The 23,630-nt window shown below is 37.6% G+C and overlaps 2 protein-coding genes across 2 annotated transcripts; one reads left to right on the top strand and one right to left on the bottom strand.

The window, feature by feature from the left end:
- Positions 1-13,328: 13,328 nt before the first annotated feature.
- On the top strand, positions 13,329-13,788 carry LOC131336326 (non-specific lipid-transfer protein 2-like). Its single transcript, XM_058372115.1, has one exon. The coding sequence runs from the start codon at positions 13,410-13,412 to the stop codon at positions 13,695-13,697; it is 288 nt and encodes a 95-aa protein (XP_058228098.1). The 5' UTR covers positions 13,329-13,409; the 3' UTR covers positions 13,698-13,788.
- Positions 13,789-16,029: 2,241 nt separating this feature from the next.
- On the bottom strand, positions 16,030-22,534 carry LOC131298071 (anthocyanidin 3-O-galactosyltransferase 3GT1-like). The gene is made up of 3 exons (XM_058323350.1): positions 21,800-22,534; positions 16,936-17,327; positions 16,030-16,852 (listed from the first exon to the last, which is right to left on the bottom strand). Exons 1-3 carry the CDS (start codon positions 22,293-22,295, stop codon positions 16,349-16,351), a joined length of 1,392 nt encoding a protein of 463 aa, XP_058179333.1. The 5' UTR covers positions 22,296-22,534; the 3' UTR covers positions 16,030-16,348.
- Between the last annotated feature and the right edge of the window lie 1,096 nt (positions 22,535-23,630).

Genomic DNA, 23,630 nt, shown 5'->3' with positions numbered 1-23,630 from the left:
TACTACTTTTCCCTTTGTTTTTTTTATTTTTATTTTTTATGTATAATTCGGTGTCCGGACCAGTTTATGCGAACCTCGACTAATTATGGAGGTCAATACACTCATCGTCTACCAGCAGAGATTCCACTTGAAGCCAAAGCTTAAATGCTCTGTATAGACTGACCCTCTCTTCTTCTTCATTTTGACAGAGTAAGTGCATTTTTATATTAAGGCCATTGTGAGGCTATATTAGTGTTTGTTGCGTGTGCGCGCACTTTTTATTATTTTTAAATAGGTAAAGAAATTTGTATTGAAACAATGATAGAATACCCGAGAGTGATTTTGTAGAGAACCAATATAACCAAGTTTGAAAGTCACCATCAAGTCTGAGGGGATTGGCCTAATGGTCCTATAACTAAGGAGTTCCTAGATCTAAAGTATCCATCGTTTACGGCTAGGACTATTGGGGTCTCTAATCCCGCTTGTTGCCCTAGCTTTTTTCTCTCAGTGTCAGTGTCGGCCCAATATTGCTTTCAATTCGTTTGGTACAATTCATACCAGACTTTGTCTGTATTTTAATTCATACCATCCTGCTAGCGGATAGTGGGATTGATACCTCAAAAAATTAGTCGATACGCCCGTAAATTGGTCAAGCGCTCTAAGTTATCTTAAAAAAAAGTTAGAGACCACTAACCCTCTTGAGTGTCTTGCATTTATGGAAGAATTTTCAGAGAGAAAAGAACTGTGGTCGTCCCAAAATACTCGAGAAGGGATTTGCAGTGAGAAAAAGAATTTTCGTTTGACAACATGATAAAACGAATTTCTCCTTCTCCTCGCAAATCTGTCTGCAAAACTAAAGAGTGTTGAGCACTGGTCATATTTTTTTTTTCTTTATACTATGGAAGCGCAGGTATATGGTAACCATCGCCTCCTGGCAGTACGGCGTCAGCCACACCACACCAGTACTATTCACAGAGAACCCGTCGCACTTATATCTGGACACGAATCTAAAGTCCTACTTGGACCTTGTCCAACCCAGGCCCGAGTTTCCACCGCTAACCAACCCCTCGTCCATTTTAGGCCCCGTTCCGCTAAGGTTCATATTTTTTTAAGTACATATTTTTCTCTTTACGGAACATGTTATTCTCTCACAATACATCACCTTTAATATTGTTCATGTTCAACCGTGGAGAAGCGACGACTGGCCTTGGTGCAGCACTCTTCATACTAAGAAAACAGAGTCTCGTAACGCTACTGGGATTGGACCACAAGGTCCATCTGATATGGTACGTGTTTAAGAAGAAAGCCCACAACTGTATTCACAACTTCTTCTTCAATTTGGAATGGGCCATGACTTTTGTGGGTTGAACTTTGTTGTTTTGCCCGTCCAACAGATTAAGGTTCCGTTTCGCTAAAGTAAATATTAAGTACTTAGTTTTTGAATTAAAAGTGATGTATTATGAGAGAATGACCTATCTCGTAAAGCGGGGAAAATAAGTACTTTAAAAAATAAGTATCTTAGTAGAACGGGAAATTCACTTATGATTTTTATTTTATTTTTTGGTTTTTCTTTTAAGATCATTCCCTTGTGAATGTATAATTGTAGCTTTTGATTGCGTACAAGCATGTAAATGTTAAACAAAGAGCGTAAGATGGTTTTTTATTTGCCCAATAACCCCAACAACCAAAAAAAAGGTATGCAGTGAGTGGAATTTTTGCACCTATATAGGAAAATAATTTTCACACTTTCCTTTTAGCCACTCACACTCTTTTTTATTTATTTATTATCCACATGAATTTACAATATTGTCTTTGAATATGTGAAAAAGTTTATTGAATAAAGGGCAAGGTAGTAAATTCAAGTGGATAAAAACAAAAACAAAAAATAGAAGTGTGGGTGGCTAAAAGGGGAGTGTAAAAATCAATTTTCTAATTATATGGTTGAATAGTGCTCATCTTGCATGAGGACAACACCTGATCAGTCCTACCTTAATGATCAGAACTGGTCATTTTGCTCAATTTATTTTTTTATTTTTTGCAAAAATCAACTCAATTGAACACTAGTAAGCGCTTGATTAGATTATTCATTTTCTTCGTTTAAAACTTTGGAGTAAAACTCGAATCAAGACAAGTATTGTTCAAATAAGATGCTAAAGATATGAGATTTGGTTTATGTTCTGCGAGAAGGGTTAAAACATCAAGTCCTATAACATGAACATTGAACAAATTTAGTCATTGAGTAATTAGGACCCGGTTTGAAATTTCATAAAGTGGATAATGTTCGCCCGCAAATATAGCACTCATATGTAATGCTTGCAACGATTGTAATGACTAAGGCCGGTATAATCAAAAATGGATAACTAAAAGTTGACATATCAATTTTTGATTATTCATTTAAGAGGTTGCTAAGCTTATCAATGTTAAGGTTCACAATGGTCGCTTCTAGTCCATAACCAAAATAAAGGGTCCACAACAATTTCACTCTCTCTCTCGCCCTCTGTTTTCCGTCATTCACTTATCTTCATTTACGTTTTTTTGGGTAAAAATATATCGATTCCCTTCTTTAATTTTGGAGGAAAATCGGTGACTTCCTTCCATCCTATTATAATTTTTTTTTTGGGAAAATAAAAATAGAAAAGAAGAGTGAAATACCTTAATCCGACGATAATGGGTTGAATGGTAGATGATTGAGAAGTATAAACTTTACTTTTGGAGAGAAAGAAAGAGAAATAGTTTGTGGGTAAAGTGGAGAAGATATAGAATTGGCGAAGAAGAGAAGAAGAAAATACCGAATGAAACATGAGTGTATACAAATTTTAGAATTAGTTAACTTATGTGTCTGACAAATTTTGATTATTAAAAAATGTTACTAGTTTTGATTATCCAAAACCTAAAATTTGATTATTTCTAAAAATGTTGCTAAGTTTAAGGCTTAATTACTTATTGCCCCTTTTATCTATACATATTTTTCACTTTACCCCCTCCAACTATAAAACGGTACATCCTACCCCCTTTATCTGTAACGATCCGAATTTTTGACCTAATTTTTTTTCCTAAATATAATATTATTTAGAATTATTTTCCTTAATGTAATTTTTTTTAAATACAATTATGCATGTAATATATACATGTATTCTTTTAAAAATTTTCCTACACACAAATTACATGCATGCACAAATACAAACTCCTTCCGTCTCTCCGTCTCCTACCTAGTCTCTACTTTCTCCCAAACCCTAAAATCAAGCCTAATTCGTCCATTCCAAATCCCATGAACCTAACCCCATTAAATTCATCATTATCCTCTTTCACCAAAATTTTTCTATAAATACCCCACTCCATTGACCCACGAAATTTACATCACAATATTCCCCACGCCCCACCAGTCTAAAAGAAAGAGAAAAGTCAGAGAAAACGGAGCTTCAATCCATGGAGTTTTAGAGAGAGAAAGAAAGAAAGAAAGAGAAAAGTGGATTTTGTACCAAGACCAGACCGAAATCCAATTTGATCGCTCCAAACTTTTTCCACAACTCCTAGCATCACCAAGCATTGTCCAATTTGGTCCCAAAGTCTCCCGATCAAAAAAAAACCCGAAGTCTTCTTCCTCAAAATTCAAAATTCTTTTTTAAATCAATTCGATCCGATTCAATGTACTATAATCCTATCCAACCTCTTCTCCAAGTATATTAAGTGTTTATATGCTTAAACCTATGTCCCGAACAAAAAAAAATATAGTTCAATGCGCGTTTTCTGCCGTATTCATAAATTTGATATTATTTTTGAGCCCGACACTTTATTTGTAATTATTTACGAAGAAGATGACCCTTCTGATATTTATTTTACAACCTTAATGATATTAATATTATCAAAAACTACTGACTTGATATTATTTTCTTACAATATAATATCAACTTAGTATAAAACGTATTAATTATATCCGTTTAATTTATCTGGTAGATTAAGTTGGTTTTAAACGTTTCGAAACAACTTTGCGACCTCCAGAACACCATTTTTGACCCCCAAACTATTTTTTCTAGACTTTTCACACCTCAAAAATCATACCTTATTAATTTCATAATTTATTTATTTATTTAGATATTTATTAATTATTTATTCGTTATCTTTTAAGATTTTATAAACGAAAAATATTTGCGACTTTCCAAACAATATTTTTAACACCCAAACTATTTTTCCTAGACTTCCCACACCTCAAAGATGTTATCTTGTTAATTTCATACTTTTTTATTTAATTTACTATTTATTATTATTTTTACAGTGTTTTCCAATTAAAATTTCCTTACGACCTTATAAACCTTATTATAAATTTTCGAATAATTTTATTTAGACTTTTTACCTTCCAAAGATGAAACGGTTTTAACCTCGACCTATCTTATTTATTAAATAATTTATTATCCATTTATTTTACTTTTAACAACTTTTATTCAATCTTTTTATTTAAAATAATCTCGCGACCCTCCGAACCCAACTTTTGACACTCAACTGGTTGCATAGGACCTTTAAGACTCTTATTAAGGTCATGATAAATATTCTAATATTTTTATCTAATTAATGTATTTAATTAGTTTTTAATTAATCTATTCTCTTAGAATTAATTAATAAGAGCCCAGAAAATTTTTCCTTTTAAATTACTTTAAAACTCTTACTTTATTATTGACATGGTGACCATACAAGATTAAGGGCAATGGCCCATCCATAAAAAGTTGCATGATTTCATTATTTATTAATCGTTTTAATTATTATTGATTAATTGCATATTGTACCGATACTTGATTTAAATGCTAGATTGGTCCCTAGAAACATGGGGTGGTATTGCGAAATAGAATTCATCTAAACAATGCTAGATAATGGATAAACTGGAAAGTTTTTATTTTTAGATTGTCTGCAGGCGTAATTTTGAGATGTGATGAAAATGAAACTGGCGGGTGTCCAGTGATAAATTGATAGACTGGTGGGTGTCCAGTGATGAATTGATAGACTGGCGGGAGTCCAGTGGTGATTGTGATGTGGTTTGTGAAGTGGTACATAAGATAAGCGAACCCTAGTCGTGATTCAGGCATGATAAGCTTTTCCCTTGTTGTAGTTATTGGAATGCATACTCAGTACATAACTTAGGTGCATCTGCGACAGCAAAGGAAAGTGATCTCATGGGACCGAGCATGGTTAGCGGTTGGGGAGGAAAAATTCCGCGGAGGAGATCTTAGATTACACGACAAGTTAATGGATAGTAATAAACTGGTTTATGTAGAACAAACTCTGTCTTGCTTTTTCGCACTACTATTATCCTGCTGCTTGCTAACTGTAAAGTAAGAGGGGTGGTTGGGTTGGATTATTCTACTGGGTGATTTATCACTCACAGATACGTCTGTATCCTGGCAAATCGTTTACTTCGGCGATCAATTTGCCAGTGGGCGCAGGATTCAATGGAGAGGATTCAAAGATGTTGCAGTTCAACACAGAAAGAATGTCAGGAACGAAGATCGAGTATGCTTCGGATTTGTATCAAGCCTAGAGTCAGTTCTGAAGTTAATGTATTTTGAATCAGTAAATTTATCTTTTGACTGTAATAGCTAAACTTTATTTTGAAAAATTATATTTATTTAGCAAATTTTCTTAAAATTTTATTTTATATTGCTCCCGAAAAGTCGGGGCGTTACATTATCTATTAGAAATGGCTATAAGCCAAACTCTGTTAACAGATGTTAGTGTGATTACAAATGTACCCTTGGTCTGGCGGGAATGGAGAATGGGTACCAGACTTTTTTTGGCGGAAATTAGAATGGCAGGTGAGACCTCTATTTTAATATTCTCTCATTCCTTGATATTCCTCACTTTACTCTTTGTCTGGAACCCAAAAATGGCTTTTCTAGAAGCCACCTAAAGCTATCAAATAGTGGACAGAGCATCAAATCCTGCCATTTCTTAGTCTCTGATCAATTTGTTCCATTTGCAAAGTGAAACAAAAAAAGGTTTGAAGCTTTACCTTTGTGAAATGATTTGTAAAATGTCCACTACATAGAATTTCGTATTTTAAAATGGTTGTTAAATCATTTGTATGTGAAAGCTGTTGCTTTGATTGTGAGGATTTATACCATTTTTTTCATTTATTACTTGTAGGCCCAGGAAAACTGCAGTTAATACTGTAGATTTGTTTTCTATGCATGTGTTTTGTTTGTTTTTTTGTGTCTGATAATGTTTTTGTCAAGTAGCAGTAGATTCACTAAGGCCCCGTTCGGCTTATTTTTTTTTGTCCTTATTCAACTTTTTTTTTTTGTATTTATTAGTTTTTCGTCAATTTTTTGGGAATTATTGTATGGTCATGACAAAGAGAAATCTAAAAATAAAAAATTACGATCGAAACCTAATTTTTTTGAATAAAGACAAAAATAAGCTAATAAGTCAATTTTTTTGTCTTTATTAAAAAAAATTAGATTTCGATCATAATTTTGTACTTTTTAGATTCCTCTCGTCATGACGATGCAATAATTTTCAAAAAATTGAAAACAAACTAACAAATACGAAAAAAATTTAAATAAGGACAAAAAAATAAGTCAGTTGACTTCTTTAGCTGAACGGGTTATTTTTTTGGTAGTGGTCCCCGAAACACTAAATTTTTTTCATGTTTTCATGCCTGGCAGTTGAGCCCTTTAATGGCTTCTCAAAAGTTCACATTAAATATTCACTCTGGGGGAAGAATGGTGTTTCCCCAGATGACATATGTGGGTGGGTTGGTGGGTGAAAGAGATGAACTAGGGTTTTATTTTGGGGTCTGGCTATATCTATTTTTATAGTGTGCATTTATTAATTTTTTTCCTTTTTTACAGCTCTTTAACGATCAAAACTAACGGCAGGGCTAATATGTTATGAATTGGAAGATAAAGGGGTAGGTTGTACCGTTTTATAGTTGGAGGGGGTAAAGTGAAAAATATGTATAGATAAAGGGGGCAATAAATAATTAAGCCTAAGTTTAATTATACCATTATGAGTCATCTTTTGCACAAACATTGTTAACTTTAAAATAATTGACTTTCGATTATACCACTGTGAATGGCCTAATGAAGAGTGAGGCCCAATCTTAGCTAGTGATACTGTGATAATGGGTTCACCGGTGAGATTCGGGAAAAATAATATTGGGTGGTCATGGAACACTATCCGCTAAGGTCTAATGATACCCTGCTACCACTGAATAACTATTGATGAAATTCCCAAAATTCTTGTGAGGGGTATTGGTTAGTTCTGGACCTTCAGGTTACCATCCCATTCCAGGATTACACGGCAAATGCGGAACAAAGCCGAACTAATTCGAAATAATCCAAACCCGTAATGATAATTCATACTAAAAGCAAGAAACTCAAACAAAATGGAGGATGCTACCAAATAGCATCCTGTAAAGCGGGTGCAGAGCGGCTGATCCGGTCGTTCATCTCAGCAATCGACGGCTTGAATCTTAATCGAGCAAATCCAAGCTGTCGACCGTACCGAGATGAACAACCAGATCGACCGCTGTGCAGGGATGCTGCCGGCAGAAACTCTGCCCCAACTTTCATTCCCATGAACTTTCACCATGGCATAGAATGCATAAACTTAGGAGTAGAACTGAAAAGAAGAACTATGAGAGTTACACGTAAAAGAATAGTAGTAGTAAACATGGGAAGTACTAACAGAATAGCTATGAACACAACTGTGTCCCGAACTGCGTGACTCCACCTGCATCAAAAGATTTCGGACACAATTGTGTCCAAAATCGTGTTTTAAAGGCATGGTGTAGCATAGTAAACAAAGGGAAAAGAATGAAAATAGTCTCTCTAGCTATGTGAATATGGTACCCATTTCCTTGGAAGCCACTAATGACTTATAAATTTCAAAAATCAGCCTCTTCTCGAATTCCTCTTTACCGCAACTCACCGGACCACCGCCCGCCTCCTTCGGAATCCGTCTCCCGCGGGAATCATCGCCGCCGTTCAAGTAGCCAAGCCGGTCGGAAAGTTTAACCATCGTGCCAGTATAGGCACTCTTAAATTTTCCCCATAGCTTTAACGGCGAGACTATCTTGAAACGCAACTTCGGGACGGATTTAATCCTCCAAAACCGCCGCGGACTCCCTCCGAACACAACTATCTGTAGCCTCTTCCGGTTCGGTTTTGTGCCGCCGAGACGCCGGTACCTTCTTCTCCTCCAAAACCTCTTGAGACTATCCATATGCCTTGCTGTATGTGATACTATGAGAGAGAGAGAGAGAGAGAGTTTCAGATTCGTGCATTGCTTTGAGAAATACTACCAAGTCCAAACATATAGTCTGCTGGTGTAACAGCTAGCCAACAACCAGAGAAAAACAGGAGTCAAAAGATTCGCTTTGTGATCTCTGTACACGTGGTACCATTTGAAAATTTCAGTCCTTTTTTTTTTCCATGAACAAGCTATGTTTGCTACAGTATTTTTTTAAAAAATAAAATTAACCGGATGTTCTGGGCAGCTTGCACGTACCTCGACTAATTTCGGGACCCAAAAGATAACGACCGGGTATAACCCTCAATGACCCCAAGATTTTTAATATTTGGCCTCCGTAGAAATGAAACCTACAACCTTATGAATGAATACTTATTACTTTCTCATAACCACTTGGCCAAATCCCTTCGGGCTATCTAAGTTTTGTTCAACCATTAAACATTTCACATATGTTCATCATCAGTTTGCCGACAACGAAAAATGGGAAAAAATAAAACAATATCAGGACATATTATTTGCATGTTCACTTTTATAATTATTGGTTGAGAGTAAAAAGGAAATCATCATTGTCATCCAATCTTATCCCGTCCTAAACAAACATGGTATTAGATAATCCCGTCATTTAACCTCATGCAAATAAAAAACAAAAGAATTATGACGAACAATCTCACTATTAATCCTACTTACTACGCATCACAATTTCAATCTCATCTCATTACCAATCCCACCAAATCTATCACAGTTATCAAATGGGACCATAGATCTTGGTGTGTAGACCATATCTAAAACTGGGCTGATCAATGTTGTCATGTTGGTAAAAATTTAGCCGAGCTATATTAATGTTAAGAGAATTAGATCGTAATAGTTTGACCAGTTTGATCGTCAATTACATTCAAATAACTATTGATGTCCGATTAAGTTAATTTTTGTCATGAACAAATTACAACTCAAGAGCTGAATAAATGGATCCAATTGAAAAATAGGACTATAATAGGTCCCGTTTTATCGCATATTATTTTTTTCAAATTTTGTCTTACCTTTTTATTAATTGATGTCAAATTTTTGTGAATTATTAATTCGTCATAATGAGAAAAATCTGATATAGAAGTAATTTTTTGTGAACCGTCTTGAACTATTAGTTTGTCTTATCTTTTTGTTAGTTTGAGTCAACATTTTTCCTTTACTGCACTTTTTAAATGGCGTGGTCACAATTTTTTAATTTTTTAGATTCTTATACAGGGACAGCAATACGTTATTAAAGTTATGATTAAATGCCAAATGTAGACGAAGTCAGAGGGAGAAGAGCTAGAGGATCTTGAATCCTTGATTGGGTACAACAGGTTGGCCAAGGCCAACAACCACGTTTGAACTTTTTTCAACTTCGTGCACATGACCTTGGACCACGGTCCCCTGACCGACCGGCCATTTTAAAAATATTGATTGGTAGCTAGCTGGGGCAGCTTTCTTTCAGTTCACCAAAAATGAAAAAAAAACAAGAGTTGGTGAAATAGTAGTGGCTTTTGTACTCCAGAAAGAAAGAGACAATTCAAAGCCATCCAGAAGTTTGGCCGCAACGTAGAAGAATCCACAGCTTCCCGAATTGCCAGGCTCTCTTTTCAGATAATTTATGGGGTGAAAGTTGTGGAGGGATGAAAATTTAAAGAAGGCCTGTATGGACTTGACCCAAAAAAATTGTAGCACCAACTGAGATTTTTGAATTTGGAATTTTGAAGAAAGTAAATCCATAAGTCTTGGACTTTGACCACAGAAAAATTAACCGTTCGGAGTTATTTAGTTGCTGAGTAGCCTGAGTTTACCAATGACCAAACCACTCTCTTTTTCTTTCTTTCTTTCTTTTTTTTTTGGTAAAACTTCGAATATGTATAACTAGAGAAACATTGTTCCCGGATATGAAAAATCCTTGATTATTAGCCTACATTTTTTTGAGAAATATTTCGAATTAATGTTAGAGAAATGGTGCATTTGGTTTTGTTCTGTATTAGCTGAAAACAACTGGAGAAGCATCAGTTTCGTTCTCCGCTCGATCTGTCCAAATTCATGTTCAATATTAATCCGTAAACCATCACGCAAAGCCCACATTTGATCAGCTGCTAAACTGTCGGCATTACCAATAAATCTTTGAAAAGGCCGCAACCCAATTTCCAGCACTTTCTCTGATGAGGTTGGCACCACCCAACTCTAGTGATCATCTTCCTTTTCTTTTCCTGTTGGGTGTTACTAATGCCAAACGTACAAAGCTTTTTTATGCACTACAGTTTTTGCATAAATAAAAACAGTTTCGGCATTATCATTTCCTTTCTTGTTAGGCGATTTATCACGCACGAATTTCCATTGTACTACACGAGAGATGATGAATTTGGCTCGGTTTTGAGCAAGAGCTGAGGTTAATTTGAAAATCCTGATTGAAGTGCTTTTGATTTCGAATTAAGCCAAATGGAGCAACAAGCAATAGGAATAAGATCGAGCAATGGAAACCAGAAGAGAAGGGTGAAGGGTCATGTTAGAGCATCCGCATCAACCTTTTTAAATTTTGGACCAAATTACACCTTAAAAAGTCACTTTATTATTTTAGTCACTCACTTATAAAATGTCCACTGCATCATACTCTCTGTATAAAAACTATCTTGTTAAAAATATTGTTTGTTTATTCTTTTTTATTCCGTTTTTTTGGATGATCTCTCTTTGTCTCTTCTTCTCAAAGTGCTTCCCTCAGAAAACAAAGCACAAAGGAGGCGGCAAAAGAAGGAAACACCAATCAGAAGGACAAAGGAAGAGGCAAAATTGCAGAAGTGGTGTGAGAGACAAAAATTAGGGCGCTGATCTGGATATGAGAGGAGAGAGAGTAGATGAGGAAATAGGAGAACGAGACTCATCATGTGCTGGCTCTGTAATGGCGAATCCAGGAGAAAATGGAGCCTTCGGCTATGGCGTGAAATGAATAGATGCGCGAGAGAGAAGAGGCCTGACTTTGTGGGAAATAATTAAAATTTAGTGACGGGTGAACAGTGTCTCTTTAGTTGTGACGACTGACGAGGAACTGTTCCAATTGTAAATTACAGAGACGTGAAGCGAGGCTGATAAACTTGAGTTTTCAGAATTTCAATCGCTACTTAAGAGAATAAGGGCCTTTAGAGATGCTAGTGTGGATGCCCTTAGAACAATTGGCTTTGATCCAGCAATGTGATGGGGAAGAGAAGAAGGATTGAGAAGCAGTTAGAGGGATGCCCAAAATTTTGCCAAAAATCTGATGAGCCATGGAACAATCTCCGAGAACGCGGAGGGTATTTTCCATAGGGTCTACATAAGAGGGGTAAGCACTACAAAAATCTATTATTACGAACTCGAAAAAGACACGAAATCCGAAATGACACGACACAATGCTCACCCTTGCAATAAACCTATCAATTACTCCTGTCGTTCCAATTTAAATGTCTCCTACGAGAATTTGTGCATTTTCAAATCCAAAAAAAACATATTTTTACATATTATTCTTGTTATTTTCTTACACCAAATTAAAAATATATATACATTAAAAAATTATAAAATAATAATATGTAGAAATATGTTTTTTTTTTGGTTTGAAAATGTACGAATTTCCGTAGGGAATATTTAAGTCGGGACGGAGGAAGTAAATTCGTGGCTCTAATATCCTCTGTCGTTAGTGTTTGGCACTAGTAATAAACATTTAACACTTTCGTTTTTTATCTACTTAATTGGCTTCTTTGTGGTGATCATAAAATTAATGTTGTGGTTCTTGTATTTTGTGTTGAATTAAAAAACATTTACTATGGTAATCTAACTAGATCTCATCTAACTATTAATGCAAATTAAATGGAGCGGCCCTAATATTATTACGTACAGTATGTTCAGGTTGCTTCTTAAGTTTACCGTTAGGCCCACATGGCCCGACTCATTAGTCAAATATATCATTTAATAAGAGATTAAATATTTTCCACCAGCGGTGAAGAACCTTACTTTTTCACCACCACATTTTTCGGTCCTACTGTGTGTTTATTATTGATTTGAACCGTTCATCTTGTAGACCCCATATAGTTATATATCCGTGCAAAAAATAAATTTGATCGGACATCGATAGGGGTATCAAAATTTGAATTTTGCTTTGTAAAATGCATAGTTTATCTTTATTATTATTGACAGAAATAAGTTCATCCATTTTATAAACCAAAATTTAAATTTTGATATATCTATCGACTTCCGATTAAGCTGATTTTTTGCATGACAATACTATATTTCGGGTCGTAAAATATGAAGGGTTTAGATCACAACAATGACACTCGATGGGGCTCATAATAGGCGGTGGTGAAAAAGTGGGGTTTTACACCCGCGGTGGATATAATTTATTCTCTTTAATAAAGTATCTTACGGTTAATTCAACAAATTTTACAGGCTAATTAAATGCTCCAGTGCAAGTGGGGTGGAGTGCAGTTGGTATCTCCCTTATACTCTCATGCACGTGGACAAAGTTCGATTCTCGTAAGCACCTCTCCCCCTTCTCAAGTTCATTAGGAAATAGTAGATTAGGTTTTACGAATGACAAAAAAAATAATTAATTAAATGCTCCTGTAATTAGCAGAATATACTAGGGCAAAATTGGAATATCGGGGACAAATGAATTTAAAATTGCAACTAGCATGGACCCAGTAGTATCTTCTAAATTTTACTTCTCACCCTTCAATTTTTCACGGCAGGGTAGCCCGAGCGCTTAATGGGTTGAAGAACAAGAAGAAGCTTTCAAATTCCACAATTAATCATTTTACATTTTTAGTTTGGCGAGTGATTTTAACACTTTCTAAATTAATTAATTTAAAATTTATTTAAAAAGTGTCAAAATCAATTCTCTTAAAAAATAAGTAAAAACGTATTGAAATAGGTGACTCTTTGAGAAAGAAGTCAAGAAGCTAACAATCTGCGTTAATTTAGTTAGTTGCTTCAAGCACAGCTGTCACCATATCATTTGTGATTCCTTATAAAGTTCAAAATGTCCTAGTGGGACCCACAGCCAAAAAGCACAAAGAGTGAGGTCAGGTCCCCCTATAAATTGTGCACCAAAAGCTCGGCCAGAAAATTCACCCATCCCCTACAAAATATCTCTCTCTCTCTCTCTCTCTCTCTCTCTAAACTATTTCCCCTCCCTTTTGGTGCTGAAAATGAAGATCAATGTATTTTGTGGTGTTGCACTACTCGCTATGATGATGGCGCTGCAAGGAGAAGTGCCGGTGGTGGAGGCCGCGACATGCAATCCAATGGAGTTAAGCCCATGTCTTGCGGCAATAACGACGGGGGCGCCGCCGTCACAAACCTGTTGTAATAAGTTGAAAGAACAAAAACCGTGCCTTTGTGAGTATATTAAGGACCCTAATCTCGGTAGATTTGTCAACTCTCCCAATGCCATAAAGGTTCAAAAATCCTGTGGCATCCCCGCACCCAAGTGCTAGTACATTAGAAATGTAGACCTCTACTATTAGGGTGAAAAGAGAGTAGTGTTGTAATCTACCTTTGATAAATAAAGAAAGAGTTTGGGTTCAATTTTGCATTGTGCGGCTTCTCTCTCCCTCTGTCCTTGTTGGTATCCCTTTAACATATTATTTTGATGGTGTTTTCCATATTCATGAGTTTCACACTGGGTATCATTTCATCATTTAACTCGTTCTCTTTATGGGGCTAAATTTTTTCTATTGACTAAATGGATTAAACCAGTTAAAGCCTCACAAAAAATGCGAATTTCGAAACAAGTAATTATCTTCATGTACATTAATTAATAGTCAATTGAGTAGAAATAATTTGTTTAAAGTCCTTAAATCATAGATAAACCTTTTTGATAAACTCACATCTAATATCCAAGAAAAATCATCATATATGAATATCTGCAACAACCCACCAACCCACCATAAATGCAAGAGTAAGTGTTAAAGTTTAGACATAAATGCAAGCCCACCAACCCAATGACACTTTTAATTCTCCGCAAGGGTAAAATTGAATTGAAGGATGGTGTTGTGCAGTGGTGTGTGCAGCACCATGCTACGCACTTTTAAGCTTTCGAATCGTGCATTCGACAGCTCGAATCTCATCTCGACAATAAACGGCTCTCAATCTTTAATTCCTGAGATGGGATCCGAGCCATCGAATGCACGATCCGACGGCTCGGAGGTGCACAGCACCAACCCGAAGTCCAGTAAAATTGATACCCAAATTGAAGATAATTGGTTTCTAGAATGGATCTGTCACTTTTAGTTTCGGGTTCTTTTCGGTAACTGTCCCGAATAATCCAATTATTTATCGACAATGTTGAAGACTGGCCATAATTTCCTGTGGAATTCGCACTTGTGAAATAGTTCAAGCAACTATTCGACATAGTTACTGATGCACCGCAGTCTCTTTTTACGAAATTAATTGTAAGAAGAAATCATAAACTTGCTTATGTTAAAAATTCTTTCTTTGAAACACAAACACGAATAGGTATGAACTAAAGATATTTCCTTTTCAAACACACAATAATGAGAACACTCTCAATTTTTCTTTAATTCAATAAACAACTAAATAGGGACGGAGGGAGTATTTTTTATACTAGAAAACTAAGACCGAAAAAGAATCAGCAAAATAGGAAGCTGAATCCCGGTAAATTGCTAATTGACTCAATAATTACCAAAATCGAAAGATTTGAGAATACTAGAGAATAAAGAAAACTTGCCAAAACAAATGTCACTTAAAGCGGAATATTCAAAAATAATTTATAACCAAAATAATAAAACTAGATATCCATTTCTTAAATAATAAACATTTTCCATTCTGCATCAGTTACATAGCTACTGGTGATGATCTGCTGGAATCAAGTACGGGGTACCTTATGGGTGTGGGAATTTTGGGTGTAGTGTGAATAACTTGGGAGGCCTTTGGCCTGCCCAGGCTTTTGGCTTGCGAAGGCCTTCGACTTTCCCGAGTCTCTTTACTTCCCCTTCCATATTCATGGCAGGAGTTTTCCCTATTTATGGCCCGAATTCATTTCAGCATTCATGGTGCAGCTCAAAGGTTCCTCTTGGTGGTCTATATATTAGGCATCTCGTTTCTAGTTTGAGCACTAACTCCCAAATTCTTCACGACATACTCGGAGAGTCCTCCTTGTGTGAGAGAGAGATAGTAGATGCAAGTTAGTTTGTCAAAGCTGTCACGGTGGTGTTCTGTAGGCTGTGATTTTAGGCAAATTGTCCTAGGAGATAGACACCGGCCCATTCAACCTCAGCACCATTCGGCAGGAGGTGAATCTGTTTTAAGGATACCTTATGAAACATAGGATTCTGTTCGGCTTTGTATCGTTATTTCCTTTATAGTTTATCCTCATTCCGTTCATGTAATCTAGAATTTTCAATTTTATATAATGGAATTGCTCTTTGAAATTGGTCGATTATTTCTTTGTGATTTGTCCTTTTCCCAGGTAACAATAAGAAGTGATACTAGGCTACTAGCCTTGTCCAGCAAGAGAGAGAGAGAGAGCAATGGGGGAGATCAAGAAGGATCGGTGCTTTCTTGGCCCAGTGGTAAGTCGATTTCATACCGCAGAGAAGTCGTAACATGAAGGAACACTTCTTTTTATTGTAGTTTAATTCCATAAATATGTAGGGTCCCATCCCACGATTTTACCTAGGGCCTCCAAATTTCTTGGGCTGTGGAATTATACATAAAATTTTTATTACAGAAGACCTTGGCCCTCCCAAACTATTTGATAACAAATTCGCATCTTCGGAAAGAGGAAAATTTCAACACACAAACAAATTGCTTCTCGCACAATTTCATCCATAGAACTATGTCCCGAATTCACGTATAATTGCTTCTCGTACAATTTAGGATTGTTGTATCTTGCACCGAGATAAAGATACATCAAACTCTGAGTACAGAGAACCTTGGACCTACCAAACTACGTACTCAATAATACAACGGTATATATCCTCAGAGGAGGATAGTTTCTACCACACTGATCACGTACACAACACACAATAATTCTTGGAATCAGATTTTCAAATACACACAATAATAAGTATTCTTATTACATCCAAATCCAACATGGTACTTCGAATTATTATCATTTTCTACATTAAAGATTGTACCTCGTTACTACCTCCAGCAAAGTATTGAGATTCTGAGTTGAGCTCCCTTCTGGTCCAACAGCCTTCAAAGCAAGCTCTCTGACCTTCCCAGCTTGCTCCCTCAATTCCTTACCCTTTTCACGAGACAAAACCATCTCGAGGGCAGACATTGCACCACTCTTTGTGAAAACTCCACCCTCCACCCTCACGCCGAATTTCCACACGTTTTGCACTATCCACGTGTTCAGGTGCTGATCCCCGAAGAACGGCCTCCCGATCAGGGGCACGCCCCCTGCAAAGCTCTCCAACACCGAGTTCCATCCGCAGTGAGTTACGAAAACTCCCACCGAACTGTGTGCCAGAACTTGTACCTGTGGCGTCCACGGCACGATCTTTCCTAGCTCGGCTGTTCGCTTTACAAAACCTTCTGGCAAAAACTCTTTCAGATTATCTTTGAGAGACCAAAGAAACGGAGTGCCGTTAGCTTCTAGTGCTTCAGCTAGTGCCGCAATCTGTTGGGAAAAAAAAATAACTTCGAGAGAACAGAGAAAAGTTACCGTTATCTTTAAGCTCGGCAAAAAATTTAGTACTCTACCTCGGCTGGTGGCAGTGTAGCTATTGTTCCGAAGCCGATATAGGCGACCGAGACGGCTTTGCGGTTGTCTAACCACTCAATGCATCCGTACTCGTCCGAGTACGAGGAGGGCGGTGGCGGCGACGACGATGATGATATTGAGTTCAATGGGCCCACAGTGAGGAACATTTTGAGCTTGGACTTGAGATCCTGGTTGATTTCAGGATCTATTTCTTCGAAGGAGTTGACAGCAATCGCGGTTGCTTTAGGCAGCGCCCGGCCCATTTTGTGCCGCATGACCGCGAACGGAGATTCCAAGTTCCCAAACAGGACTCCGGTAGGCAAGTCCCCAAGACGTAGCTCCGAAAATCCTGGGACGAATTTTATGATGTCGTTTTCCCGCCCAGCAATATCTGTTCGAGGCATTAATAAAGGAGAATACGTAGTCGATGGAAGTTAACAAAGGCAAAATTATATAGCAAATGAGATAATTAAAGCGGCATCTTTATTTTCTTTTTCGTAATTTCTTGTTTAGTTTTTCGTCTGTCTCAACAAGACGAATTGGAAAATGTTGAAAAAATTCAAATAAAATAGCATTTTAGACAAAAAAAAAAAAAAAAAACATCTATGTGATATTCTTTTCGTCTTTAGTGAATTTTTTTTTTCTTTTGGTTACGGTATTGTACTTTTTAGACTCCTCTCGTCGAGACGGATGATTAATCCAAAAAATATCGTACGAATTTGACAAAAATTCAGAAAAACTAACAAAACACTTAAAACAAATAAAAAAAAATTAAATTTACAAGAACGCTACCTAATCGAAACCCTTTTGTTGGACATGTGTGATGTGTCTCCTTTTTATTCGACCCGGGGAACTTTAAGTCAATACAGCAGTGTAGTAGTGACCATTCTGATTGTCCGTTTCTGCAATCGATGATTTAGATTTTGTTGAATCTATTACCGATTAAAGTTGTTTTTTTATTGGTAATAATTAACAAACACATGTAAACCATTCCTGTAGTGCGCAATACATGAGTGCTACATGGTTGCTCGCTACATGCCCCCAATTTGCTTTTTATCGGTGGCGTTTTGCATGTGAATATGACACGCATATGCCCATGTTTACATATTGCTGGGCTTCGGAGATTAATTTACTTACGGTTTTTGATTTCTCGATAATAAATTGGATTAAGAACATCCCGAGAATGATATGTGTTTGAGCTTTGAGTGTTTGATACCCTTTTGAACCTAACCAAGCCTAAACCACTTCAAAAGAGCCAAAAACCCTACTAGCGCGCGCTGATTTGAAGCCTGCGCGCGTAGATCAACTTGACAGGTGTTGGTCAATGGTCAAAGCTTGACCGTTGACCAACGCGTGAGTAGGTGGTACATGCGCACCAGGGCGCAACCATCCCGCGCCAAGGCGCAACCATCGCGCGCCGGGGCGCACCATCACGCGACGGATTGAAACCATCGCGCGATGGTCAAACTGCCAGGTGGTGGTCAACAGTCAAAACTTGACTGTTGACCATCGTGCGCCCTGGCGCACCATCGTGCGCCAAACTGACTCCATCGCGCGATGATCCAAGCTGTCCCCATCACCTTTATCAGCTGGGAAGCTTAGCCACCAAGCAAACTTCAGCCAGCCTCGTGAACTAGCTGAGCTCCTCTCCTTACACCAACCAGATTCACCATTTTCTCTCCCTATAAATACCTCCCTTTGTTCATCTTTTAAAGGGTTACAAAATTTGAAAGGTTAGATAATCCATACACCTTTGGTTACATAGCCAAGCAACAAGCATCCAAGAACATAGCTTGTTCTTCCACATCAAGGAAGCCTCAAACACCAAAACTCAATCATCCGTTCAAACTCAATCTAGGTATAGCATACCTACTGCTTTCTGTTCTGATCTCTGAGGGGGGCTGGCAGGGCCAAGGCTGGTAATCAATACCTGTCCTGGTTCTAAAGCTGGCAAAGTTTCAAAAACCGTAGAGACATGAACCAACGAGCGACGGTCCCATATACGCGCGCGACACTCTCACTTCATCGCGCGATGGACCGCGTGGGGATTGATTTCTTGTTGTTTTGTGTATTTATTTACGTATAAATCACTCTGTTAAGCATATTAAAAACCAGTTTACTGCTTTCCTTTGTTAGAAACTACTAGTTTGTTTGTAGTTAATTTGTGTTTCTGCTGTTTTGGAGTACCATTAGGATCATTCTGGATATGTACTAGAACCCAGAAACGTGTAAACCAAACACTGATAAGAAGGCTCAAACCATCGCGAGCCAGGGTGCGAGCATCGCGCGCCGGAGCGCACCATCCCGCACCAGAGCGCACCATTGCGCGACGGACGGAAACCATCACGCGACAGTCTGCCTCTGACCAGTGAGTGGCCTTGCACGGGTAGCTCGGCCTTAGGCCATTATTTTGTCCCCACACTATTTATGGGGTGTTTTGTTAATTTGTAGGTTTTTCAGCCTTTAAATTGCCTAGAACTGTATATTATGCTGTTTATAACTGCGTGGTTTGTCCTGGGTGTGCACTGGTCCTTCCAGAGCTCAGAGGGTTTGAGAATAAGAGTTGTGGGTTTAAGCTCACCGACGCGCGCATGTCTTGGAGTTGCGCGCGCAGAAGTGAACAGCATGCAGTGACTTGTTCAATGCATGTTGGTTTCTTCTTGCGCACGTCACTCCAAAACAAGGGCTTCCCAGTTTCTTTAAATTCCCACAACAGTCTGTTCTCATCTTATACTAACTGCTCATCCATGCTATTGTTCACATCCTGCAAACATGTTACAGCTTTAATCCCTATTAAACTGTTCCCCCGCCCTAATTGGCTAAAGAATTGATTAATCAAACAGAATCACAAATGTTTTCGCAAATGCCTAAGTAGAGACCGATTTCCGGATTGGGCGAGAGGGGTGCCTTAAAACCCTTCCCCTCTCGTAACCTGGCTCCCGAACCCATATATGGTTATGACGGACTGATGCCTTCACCTTTTTCAAATCAAACAGCACAGCGAGCGTTTCAAGTTCGGTTCCTTGGGTGTCGGACCTTCAAACCCAAGTGGCGACTCTGAATTGAGCACTCGTCTGCCAAAAGAAAGCGCGCTCATCGATCTAAGCCCTTGCTTTGGAATCTGGAAATTCCAAGGCCACGCTGCCCACACTATGTGTTAGAAAACCATTTGTTCCTTCCAATTTTCTTTTTTTTGCAACTCTGTTTTTTCTTTTTCTTTTTTTATAATGGGTGCTGTTTTAACAAAAATAAGACGATTATGAATCCTTATACGGAGTATATTAGTGTAGGGCTACACGGTCAAATAAAAATACTTTCGCATGACATTTATTTGGAATCAATTGACTTAGAATTAATTTGAGGGGTAGTACGAAAGTAGCACTACCTCCGTCCTAAAATATTCGTCCGGTCCGTAAAACGAGAACTAAAAAATAATGCATTTATTTCAAGAAAAAATTCAAACTTTCTTCATAAATTAAAAGAATTCATTGATATCTAGTGAATTGTTGAAAAAAATTTAAATTTTTCTCGCAAAAATTGTATTATTTGTACGTCCTCGTTTTGCGGACCAAACAAACATTATGGGACGGAGGGTATATTTCTTTTCACCAAGGCTCTATTTGTTTCGATTTAAAATGTTTTACAATGTAGAATATTTTCCATGTAAATTTTCAAAAAATAAACTTCAAACTTTTATTTTTTGGTGTTTGGTTGGCAATTGAAAATATTTTCAGAAATCAACAAAATAATGTAGAGAGAGGGGGCTTAAACGGAAGAAAAATCTGAGAATATTGGACTTGAACGTGGGTCAAGACTGACAATCGAGGAAATTAAGCAGTGAGAATTGGAGTAGAAGGCAACAGGTTCATTTCGAAAAATAACTTACGGAAGATTTAAGGGTAATTTATTTTCATCCAATTAATGTAAAATATTTTTCTCATTTTTTACATAACCAAATACTGAAAAATAGGTAAAACATTTTACCAAAAAACGTTTTACGCTCAAACAAACGGAGCCTAAGTTTTTGGTTCATTTAAACTTGTTTCCTAGTTGCGTGATTGACAAAGTAAATGTCAAATAAATTTCTATTAGAACTTCATAGAGCGAAAATTTCTTACTTTTAACCGTAAAAATCCACGAATAAAAGAATCGGTTAAATTGAAGCTACACCACATTTATTCTGCTCTGTAAAAGCTTATATTAACTTAAATGTAAAGTTTATTTGAATGATATTCGTACTTTGTTTATCAAATTCACTTAAGGGCTCCATTTTAAAATTTTAAACAAAGTCCCGAAAATCTCAGGGCCAACCTTGTTCCTTGCTTGTTACATGTTAAGGAATAGAGAATATGCTCTCAAGAGATTCATAGAGAGCGACTTGCAAGATACATCGTATCATCTTCGATCTACCACATCGTATACGCATGGCAGCCTGGAGGCTACCTAATAGAAGACTAGAAGTCGGGTCACAAGCAATGTTATTATGCATAAGCATCGTGTGCCCGACCTATAGTGACATTGATAAAAGTGAGTGCGTGTGCTAGTGACAGGAGGGAGACCGGGAGAGTTGAGTGAGGTTCCTCCTTCGGGAGAAGCGGCAAATGCTCCGATACTCCGTCGGTGAGCCACCGGATGAGGAAGAGAGGGTGTGCACTGAGGGGAGAGTGGAGAGCCGGTTTGTGACTTTTCTGGAGAGGTTTTTTTTAGTTGTATACGTGTGTAAATATATACAATGAGTTTTTCCTCAGTGTTGTCTCTCCTTTTGTGCTTGGTTATTTCGTGCTCGTGCTTAGAGGTGTGGATCGGGATCGGTCTCGACCCAACAAACTTTATGCTAGCAGCAAAGCACCAAAGATCGCTTACCATGAATTCCAACAGTTTCCCTGATGAGGTCAGTATAAAAATGAGACGACAGAGCGCGAGCGCCCGCGCAACTCAATACCCACGGAACCCCCATCTCCTCCGCCAAATCCCCGGCAAACCACAGGAACGAGTCCGATATAACGCACCCGATCCTCCGCCCTAGCTCCACCTCGGCCGCCTTCAAAACTTCCTTAAGGCTGATCTCCCCCTCCTCCACCGCCGCGTGGTACAAGTTGATGTGCTCGTGAGGATCCCCGGAGAACACATACCCCTCCGGCACCCCGTCCCACACCGCGTACGGCTTTATGTTCTCGGGGACCTTTTTCGACGGCGAGAACAAGGACGCGATGGATTGAGGAGCGGTGTAGAAGGAGAAAGCGACGGTCGGGGCGGCAGCGGCGAGGCGGCGGACAAGTCTTAGGATGCGGCTGGCGTGGCTGGAGAAAGGCAATGATAAGACGGCCACATGTCGGTCGACGTTTGAGATGTTGGCCATTGTTAGTTACCTTTGCTAGGTGGCCGGGCTTTGGCTCCTTTGGCTCAAGTGAGAAAAGAAAGTTCAAACTTCGCTGAAAATAGAACGAAATCACGATTTTAACATAGAATAGGCGGATAGCAGATAGTACTCCTATTTAACTATTTAATGAGTTGAGAGAAAGGGAAAAAAAAAAAAAAAAACAACATTGTTATGGCTACGATGCTAAGTCTGTATGCGAAGAGTTGTGAATGATATTGTGTTTGAATCGTTGTGTACGTAATTTGGACCGTTTATTTGTTTTTCATGAATACTTTCATGTAAGAACAAATTCTGTAGGTAGAAATCGCCCTTTTTCGTCACCCCAATCAATACTTTGGCAACTGATCAACAATTAATTGCCTTTAAAGACTTTGGGAAAATAAATGTGATTAGTTTAACTTGGGTTTGTTTTTGTTTTTTTAACTCCATTAAAAGACAAAAGATGAACCAAACAAACCATCTTCATACGTGGGCCTTCGAGAGCCTTGTATAGGCAAAAACGTTTTGAATTAAAAAACTTTATGTGTAGATTCTTTTTTGTGTTTTTTATTTTAATGAATAGAAATTTTATGTCCATCTCAAAAATCAATTGGTAATGAGTGGAGAGGTCCCAAATGTTATTAAGTGTTCACCCATTCCACTCCCAAGCAATGTGGAATTCTATTTTCTTAATATCCTCCCTCACGTGCAGCCGCATTTGAGGTAGGGGTGAGTATGGTCCGGATTGGTTCGGTTTCATAGTAAACCAAGAACCAAACCAATACTTACAGATTACGAATTTGAAGAACCAAACCAACCCACAAAAGGCATAAAACTAAACCAATCCAAACCATTAAAATACGGTTCGGTTTCGGTTTTAAACCACGGTTTGCATGTATAGAAATTTAGGGTATAGTCTTGGTAGTGAAGGAATTATAGGAATAAGAATTGGAATTGGTTTTCATGCATAGAAATTTAGGAATTGGACCGTGACAGTTGACTGATCTGATGATATTTTTTGTGTATAATAAATTAATAATCATAGGAAATTAGAATTGAGTTTGATATATAGAAGTTTAGTCTAAATTATCTTGGTACGAAAGAAAAAACAAATATTATGGTGGGTTTAATAAAATCAATAAAATTAGAAAAGTAGTTAATTAAGGCCCTCATATTTATTTGGTGAATCACAATTAAATTATATATATACATATACATATATATATATATATATGTATTATACGGTTCGGATCGGTTTGGAATCATAACTGTGAACGTGTATCCACAAACCAAACCATATAATGCGGTTTCTAAGTTTTTAAACCATGACCAAAC

This window comes from Rhododendron vialii, chromosome 8a (genome assembly GCF_030253575.1).
Source record: "Rhododendron vialii isolate Sample 1 chromosome 8a, ASM3025357v1".
Classification (NCBI taxonomy): domain Eukaryota; kingdom Viridiplantae; phylum Streptophyta; class Magnoliopsida; order Ericales; family Ericaceae; genus Rhododendron; species Rhododendron vialii.
The sequence above is the reverse complement of the archived record's forward strand: the minus strand, read 5'-3'. Positions and strand labels throughout refer to the sequence as shown.

What these genes read in the sequence shown, in the direction of transcription:
- LOC131336326 (XM_058372115.1), top strand. Translation starts at nt 13,410, where the DNA reads ATGAAGATCAATGTATTTTGTGGTGTTGCACTACTCGCTATGATGATG.
- LOC131298071 (XM_058323350.1), bottom strand. Translation starts at nt 22,295, where the DNA reads ATGGCCAACATCTCAAACGTCGACCGACATGTGGCCGTCTTATCATTG. An exon ending in GGAAACTGTTGGAATTCATG is followed by an intron (nt 17,328 to 21,799) that starts GTAAGCGATCTT and finishes TGCCTCGAACAG; the next exon opens with ATATTGCTGGGCGGGAAAAC. An exon ending in CTACACTGCCACCAGCCGAG is followed by an intron (nt 16,853 to 16,935) that starts GTAGAGTACTAA and finishes TTTTCCCAACAG; the next exon opens with ATTGCGGCACTAGCTGAAGC.